At 44.5% G+C, this 8,237-nt stretch overlaps 1 protein-coding gene across 1 annotated transcript; it reads right to left on the bottom strand.

The window, feature by feature from the left end:
* Nucleotides 1–993: 993 nt before the first annotated feature.
* On the bottom strand, nt 994–7,512 carry LOC148525106 (acyl-coenzyme A thioesterase 1-like). The gene is made up of 3 exons (XM_088471329.1): nt 6,932–7,512; nt 5,085–5,287; nt 994–2,120 (listed from the first exon to the last, which is right to left on the bottom strand). The coding sequence occupies exons 1-3, from the start codon at nt 7,449–7,451 to the stop codon at nt 1,521–1,523; spliced, it is 1,323 nt and encodes a 440-aa protein (XP_088327455.1). The 5' UTR covers nt 7,452–7,512; the 3' UTR covers nt 994–1,520.
* Nucleotides 7,513–8,237: the final 725 nt, after the last annotated feature.

Here is an 8,237-nt window from a genome sequence, read left to right as displayed (position 1 = left end):
GTTCACACTTTCTCTCTCTCCAAGGCTTAGTACATCTTCCCCTCAATCTAAATAGCACCAATAATCAGAAAATTCTATTCAGACACATCGGCCTCTGGGCTCGATTCAGACCCGTTCGCTAGCAAGCGTTCGAAGTTTTGCAATGTGCGCATGCGTATGCATAGCAGTGCGCAAACTAGTCCGAGCGATCGGGAAGCGTACTCTCGCCCAGCATACAGTCCAGCTGAATGAGGGACAGGTCAAGCAGTTTGTAGTTGGTAACATGGGCAGGCCACTAGAAATGGCGGAGTGGAGGTGCGAACGCAGGAGTGCCTGAGAGTCTTAACGCCATTTCAGAGGCGTGCATAAATAACAGGCAGCGTCATAGTACATGTCACCTGGTTGAATTTTACACAGAAGCGCTCGCAGTGCTTGCCGTAGGGTATAGTCAAACTCAAGCGCTGTGTTTGCTTCTGATGGTACCCGATGTCCTGATGGTTGCATACACTTCCTGGAGATGACGTACGCTAGTGGCGTCTTAAGACAGGCTGGTGGGCGTCTGCATACACAGGGTGATCGCACGCCAAGACATAGTGGGGGTGCTTATGCCTTGCCGTGCGATCGCCTGCCTTGCCGTCACTTTGGATATACTGGTAGCGAGCGTACGCATCTAGAGAGCGGGCCTGGATCGAGCCCTCTGTCCCCAGTGACACTTACCCTACCACAGATACGATACACAGACACACACCAGGGACAGTTTTTTCAGAAGACAATTATCCTACCAGTTATATATACACCTAGATAATATATTTAAATTAACGTAGAAGAGAATTACAAAACTTGCTTTCTTGATAAGGCTTCCTGATGTGAGCCATTTTTGTAACGTATAAATGGGGACTGTACTCACTTTTGTCTCTACTAAGAATCCCCAGAGCTTGTGGAAACATGAAATCCATCTTCCTGTGTAATAAAATCTAAGCAGTGCTGTTATACACTAGCTTCCACTATGTCATCATTGTTGCATACATTTTAATACCGGTATATTTTGCCGACATATGCATTAGCACTATTAAAACACATTACAGACGGTGACTTTCAACATTACACAATTATCCTTAAATCAATACATAAATAGAAACATTTTTAAAGGTAAATTTATCTATTTCTGACCATCCAAGGGAAAGGCCACATACAATGTAAAGGCACTATTGGTCTATTTTATTATAGGAAATAACGTCCTGAAATATCAGTCGGAGCACAAAATATTAGACCACAATTCCCACTGTTGAAGACTTCCGATTACCCCAGGTCACATCTGAGTAGTTAGGCGTTCACCATTGAATACCCCGGTGATTTTTGGTATCAAGTACCACTACAATTTGAAAGTATATTACCTATATTACTAGTAATTTTTTCCCACTCCTTTTTAGAGTGTCAACATTGGATTTTCATTTCTCTTAAGTCCTGGACTTTACACTGACTTTAGATGGAAATATAGCTCTATAGCAAGGTATGCAATTTCCATAAAACCAAGGAAGAGCCTACAGGTGGCTCTGGATGGCATTATCTTTCAGGTGCTTGGAGAAAAATGCTTGGATCTTTTTCCATACATCATCCTGAGCTTTGGCATGTGCTTTCAGCTGGCCTCCCCACAACATTGGCATACCCAATAACTTGTGGTTGGAAGCTTTGCATAGAGGAAAATAAGGAGGTTCCAAGATGTGGCCAGCTCCTGGATAGTAATAAGCTTCCACATCCTTCTTGTGCTCAACGAGACGTGCAACCAGCTGTTTGCTATACGATGCACTGGGCCAGTTCTTGTCGTCCAGCCCAGAAAACAGCAGGAAGGCAGCAGAGGATCTCTCGGCTGGAATGAGGCACTCTCTGTTTGCTGGGTCCATAGGATCATCCATGGACTCTGAAAAATCCAATTCACCAGCTTCTGTGAACTTGACCTTCTCACCGTTGAACCCCAGGCTTGGAAGCACAAAACCATCACATGGCAAAGGGGCAAAAGTGTTGGCATTGCAGCCAGAGACACTGACAACTGCCTTGATCTCTGGAAAGAAGGCTGCCAGGGTGATGGCCAGTTCAGCACCTTTAGAAAGGCCTATGACCCCAATACGTCCTTGTTTGTTTACCTAGAACAACATTATGGAGAGCGTCAGTCATCCTCTACAAATTCTTATTTTCTTCTACCACACAAGTCTCTTACATAATTTCCCTGAGAGATGAAGTAAATGGATTAGATGAGAGGAATAGCATTTCATTCGTGAATTAGATTCACCCCCAGCTTAAAAATAATAGTTACCCTTTTGTCTTTGCTTCCTATGTTTTATTTGAAGTCTACTACACCACACTCATATAATAATGTTGTTTAGAACAAACAAGCTTCGAACAATGGAAGATATTTTTGAAAACTGGTGCACAATTAACAGCGCCCTTACCAACCTAATCATTGTCTGTTCTCACTTCCAAACAGGTGATTTTTAACATGAAATTAGTAAATTAGTCCAACTGCATGGACAGTGTATAAGACACCGATGAAGATGATACAGATCAATCTTCTATGCAGCTGAACAAAAACAATTGTCTTTCAGTTTGCATACACGTATGGCAATAATAATTCCACGCAGCTGCTAGTGTATAATATGGGCCAAAACGAGCGCGGACATATTTGTTTTCTGTTTCAAAATATTTTGCCTAATGTGGTCTTGGCTGCTATCAACCAGGGCTATGGGGGGAGGATTATCAAATGTTGGAGAGAGATAAAGGGGTCTATTTACTAAGTACCAGCCAATCAGATCCTAACTGCCATGCCACAGGCCTGGTTTGAAAACTGACAGTTGGAAGCTGGTTGGTTGGTACTTTATCTCCATCCAAGGCTTAGTAAATAGACCCCAAAGTACCAGGCGGTGCATGTAAACTCTAGGGAAACCACAGATAGACGCTTCTGCTGTCTCGGCTCACAGCCGCGTCTGACCTGTTACCAGCCAGCATTGCAGAGGTGAGCGCTGGCTTCTGCTGAGATGAGAGCGCGTGTTGAGAAGAATAGAAAAGATACCTCCGGACACATGGATCTCCTGGTCAGGCTGCAAGTGGAGTGTCTGCTCGGTCGCTAGTGACGGGCAAACCCATCGGGTGGACGCGCGTTTTGCCTCGTCGCAGAAGCGTCTATCTGTTGTTTCCCTAGGGTTTGCATGCACCACTCTCTCATCCCTTGTTCGATATTCATAGACAAGGGAAAGTAGAAGTGGTGAGATGCAGCTTGCTCCCTGGGCTTTCCTATATTCCCCTATCCTTCTCATGGAGACTCAATCTCACTATAGGCTTTCATATGTTCTTTGTTGGATATGAAATTTATCGCCTCAAATACTGCAGAAATAAAGACATGTTGGCTATATGCACAGTGGATTGACCCTATACAAAATGTTTTGAGAATCTCTATGAGATGCATGTAGATTTTTAAATGCTGCAGAACAAAGATATGTTGATTATACAGGTTGAGTCTCCCATATCCAAAATGCTTGGGACCAGGGGTAATTTGGATATCGGAATATTCCTTATTTTGGAATAATTCCATACTATAATAATATAATATTATATATAATATAATAATTCCATACTATAATTATTAATAATAATTTCATACTATAATGAGATATCTTGTTAATAGGACCCTAATCTAAACACAGAATGATTTTATGTATTATATACACCTTATACACACAGTCTGCAGGTAATTTTATACAATATGTTTATTAATTTTGTGGCTCAAATAAATTTTGTGTACATACATGAAATTAATTTATGTTTCATGTACACCTTATTCACACAGCCTGAAGTTTATTTTATACAATTATTTTAATAATTTTGTGCCTTAAACAAAGTTTGTGTACATTGAACAGAAAACAAAGGTTTCACTATCTGTCATGCCAAAATAATTCCGTATTTCGGAATATTCCGTATTTTGGAATATTTGGATATGGGAGACTCAACCTCTATGTGGATTGACCCTATATAAAATGTTTTGAGTCTTTATCAGAAGTACAATTTTCTAATCATAATGCTGAATATGAACTGACTTGACTAAGATCATAAAAGTACCCCTAGATTGAAACTAAATTACCTCAAGTGTTAATTCCAAACATTTTCCTGCTCTTGGGAAACGTTCCTGATGGACTAATTATGCATGTACTTTGATTATTATCATGTGGATAAGATACTTACTCTTTGATCACTACCTCCAGAATTACAGTAGTATTTGGACATTTGAATGATATAACAAGGCAGATATACATATGTAAGTGTACATTTGATATTGCTGTCTCTGATTGCTATAGCATTAAGTCTATTTGTAATTTAACATTATTGAGACAGATTAATAGCGAATATGGAATAAGCTAGACACCCATTAATCAGCTTATTATTAGTAGGGAATGCTACAATTTTCGCCGTATATATTTATATGCTGTCATTATTGACTATATTTAAAAAAATAAAAATTATTATGTGATAATTTAATTATATTTTTTAAACTACAGTGGCACTAGCTAACGCTTTTTATATATGGTTTTTCAATTAAAAGTTTTAATATTTATATCATCAATTATATATTTTTTTGTATCTTTTTCTATTTCATTTAAGAGTGCCCCACAAAGAGTATTTTGTTATTTTGCCTCTTAGCAACACTTAATTGTAAGAAACATTGAGCGCCAATTGGTAAGTGTGTATAGCTTACCAGATCGCCCGCACAGTTGGCCGGACGACACCTGGGTCGCTTAAGTGTGTACTCAGATTAAGAGGGACAATAGGTGAACATGTAAGGAGGCAGTTATTATTGTGATCACTGTATTACATCAATAGACGTGAATACAGTATGCTAGGTATATACCAAGATGCTTGCTGTTTTGTTGTGACAACGGTAAAACTACAGTTTAGGTTTTTTTTAAATGCAGAGCATTATGTACCCAGTTCAGCTTCTTTATTAAAAGTTCTGTAATACAAACACCTAGGACTCTAATTTAGAAAACTAGTTAATACAAATGAAACCTATGAGATGGAGGACAGATGATCAAATCTATGAACCTTAAGTACAAAAATACCTTTGGGTGATGCATTAGGAACTCCAATGCGTCTCTGAAGTAATTCAAGTGAAGCCCACCAAGGTTGTTTGGGAGGTCGTCATAATCAAAATATGCCAGAGCCATAGTTAGGAAGCCATGGCTGGCCAACAGGCTGGCTCTGTGTTCTACGAGACCTCCACCTGTTCCATAAAGGTCCATAATGGCAGGAAATGGGCCAAGCCCTACATAGGAGACCAAACACATCACGTTACTCTCCTAAGGTTTACTGTATATTATCTCATACTAAGCCAAGGTCAAAACTCCTCTCCTGATTATTATTTTCCAGTTTGAGGATTTCATTCACTCATGTTACTGTACAGATAGATGATGCCCTTCAGATTAATACAATCCTTTGGTGCAGAGGGACTCGCTAGGGTAAGAAGAAGCAGCAGCAATGAGGAGTCAGGAGAGGAGAATATGATGCAAAACAGCACTCAATGTGTCTGTACGTAAATAGACAGCATCAGAGTTACCGGTGGGGAATAAGGGAGACAGGAATAATAACACAGGTAGATTCACTGAAAATTGTCTGCAGTTCTCTGGCTGATTCTAAAAGGCATTTGGTGTGCGCATATTCCAAAAATAAATATGATTTTTATGTAAAGCATAAGGATTTTCCACTAAATGGATGTATAAATATGGGAGAATAGCATATTCTTATGTACGTATTCTGGTGAAATATTAATTTTACTGTACATGTACACCACATTCATAAGCAAGGTGTGCAAATGCACTGATACATCGTCCCAGCTTGTTGCATTCAGAAGGGTCGACTGAATTGCAGGAGTTGCCGGTAAAGACAGCGATTTAGTGTGTGCATCTCCCTGCCTGTCTCCCCGATGCAGCTGCTTCCCGTATGACACCCCCCCTGGAAAGGACCCCCTCCCCTCTGGTCCTGGACTTCCCTGGTAATTTATGATTCGGCTCCAGAGGTGGTGCTGTCCAAAACTCAAATAGGGGAGTCACACCAACTGCCAGTGAGTCCCAGCCAGTGATGTTTGGCAGTGTGTGAAATGACAGTTGGTGTGTGTCTCCTATTTGAATTTTGAACTGCGCTGCAGCCCCACCTCTTACCAGGGAAGTCCAGGACCAGAGCATTGTGTCCCTCCTGGAGTCATGTTGGGAGGTATGTAAGCGCCGGCACTGCACCTGTGTGCAGTGTGAACGGCGCCGTCCGGTGATATTCCCGGGTCGGCGCCGCAATGGAAATGGGGTAAATCCAAAGTCTGACCCGGCTTGGAACAGTGTTTCAAATCCCAGGTTTGACCCAGGATTTTGGTGGATATGGGGTATCAAGTGCTTCCTGTAAAGGCATACTTGCCTACCCTCCCGATTGCCCCCCGGAAAGGCAGACATGCCTCCGACCCCCCCGTGATAACCTGAGAAACTCCCGCAGATTGGGGTCATCATTTTGGCCCCGCCCCCTGCCTGTAATATCTGCATTGATCTCCTAGATTCCCTCTAGGTTCTGTACCCTGACGTCATCAGTTACGGTGTACCTGAAAGTGACGTCAGACAGGGCGGAAGTGCGGTTTCCTGCCCATACAGTCCACCAAAAAAAGAAAAAGTGTGTCCCCTCGTGGGCTCGCTTTGCTCACCACTCTTCGGCCACGGTGGTTCGCTTCGCTCGCCACAAGATTATATTCCCCCTGTGCCCATGTGGATGGTAGGGAATGACGTTAGACAGTAACTGATGACGTCAGGGTACAGAAACTGAAGGGGGATCTTTCCACTTCCAGGTCCCCTATAGCTGTAGTAGTACAGTATGATGATGATACTATAGGAACAGTCACCGCTGCATTTCTGTTGGCCCATCTCATACTCACCGGGTGGGAGGAACAGGCTGCCCCGTACTCTCCCCTCCCGCACAGGGACCCGGGTAACCCCTTCCCCCATGAAGCTCCTCTCCTGGGCGGCTGACGCCAGGAGGGGCCCGGGCGCTCCGTGGTCCTGGTGCAGGGAGAAGCGCAGCTGGAACGGGGTCTCCACATCTTTCTTCACCAGTCTCCTAAAGGCAGTGCGGGGCTCCAGGGTCCACAGGGGGCCCTCGGGCTCTATGCCGGTGAAGCTCCCGCCCTCCAGAGCCGGACTGCGGGTAAGGTCCAGCTCCCCGCTGCTCCCAGCTTTATAGCGGGCGAGGGATGAGAAGATCTCCCCTCCTTCATCGGTCACAGCGGTCTGGAGGGTGACGTCCTGCCCGGGGATCAGACCGGAAGCCCGGAGCCTCAGGGGGGCATCAAAGAGGCAGCGATCTGGGGAGAGTTGCAGGGAGACGGCAGACATGGGGCGGCTGCAGCAGCGGGACACACACAGCTTAGACGCAGCGGGAACCAGGGCCCTGATCATGGGTACAGAGTGGGAGGAGAGAACCCTGAGCTGCAGGGCGAACTCCGGCCATAAACTGCTGCATCTGACCCTGCTGAAGGCTCTCATGTCACAAACAGTACTAGAAGTGTCCAAAGTCCTTATTATATGTGCGAGTTCCAGCTGCAGTGTATCTTATTCTGCATACACCAGCTCACTCTCTCTGAGCAAACTCTGATTATTATTATGGATTATTAGTTCAACAATCCTATCATGTAGTCAGGGCCATCTTTTCCATTGGGCAGTTGCCTAAGGGCCCAAAGCTTGTAGGGGCCCGCCCCGCTGCAGCTGCTGGCAGTTGGTAAATTTGTGATATTTTTTATAAGCCGGCCGCAGGTGCACTGCGTTCTGATCTAGCCTCCCCCACTCTGTATTAGGGATGGCCGGCAACCATCAAATGTTAATGACTATTGATGGTTTGCCACCAATGGTCAATAGTTTTGCCATCGATGGCAGAGAGCCTTGGACTGTTTTTTTTCTCTACCCCCAGCGCCAGGGAGCACCCTTTAACATGCCCCAAAAGCCCTTTCTTGCTTGGCCCACTCCATACCAGCTCTACTGATGGCCATAAACCAGGGCCGGCTCTCGGGGTGTTCGTCCGATGCAGTCGCACAGGGACGCCACCCATAGAGGGCGCACCCCTCCCCAACATCCCGATTTCAGCGGGACAGTACTGTCCCGCTGTTCCACCCGTGGGCCGAAGTGGCCCGCGGGTGGTCAAATAGGCAGGTTGGGGACCCCCACCACCGCAGCAGTGCCGGACCCACG

This window comes from Taudactylus pleione, unplaced genomic scaffold (genome assembly GCF_031769625.1).
Source record: "Taudactylus pleione unplaced genomic scaffold, aTauple2 ptg000113l, whole genome shotgun sequence".
Lineage (NCBI taxonomy): Eukaryota > Metazoa > Chordata > Amphibia > Anura > Myobatrachidae > Taudactylus > Taudactylus pleione.
The sequence above is the reverse complement of the archived record's forward strand: the minus strand, read 5'-3'. Positions and strand labels throughout refer to the sequence as shown.

Coding starts and splice junctions, on each gene's coding strand:
- LOC148525106 (XM_088471329.1), bottom strand. CDS start 7,451: ATGATCAGGGCCCTGGTTCCCGCTGCGTCTAAGCTGTGTGTGTCCCGC. Junction 5,288..6,931: donor CAGCCTGTTCCTCCCACCCG/GTGAGTATGAGA, acceptor TCTCCTATGTAG/GGCTTGGCCCATTTCCTGCC. Junction 2,121..5,084: donor TCCTAATGCATCACCCAAAG/GTATTTTTGTAC, acceptor ATGTTGTTCTAG/GTAAACAAACAAGGACGTAT.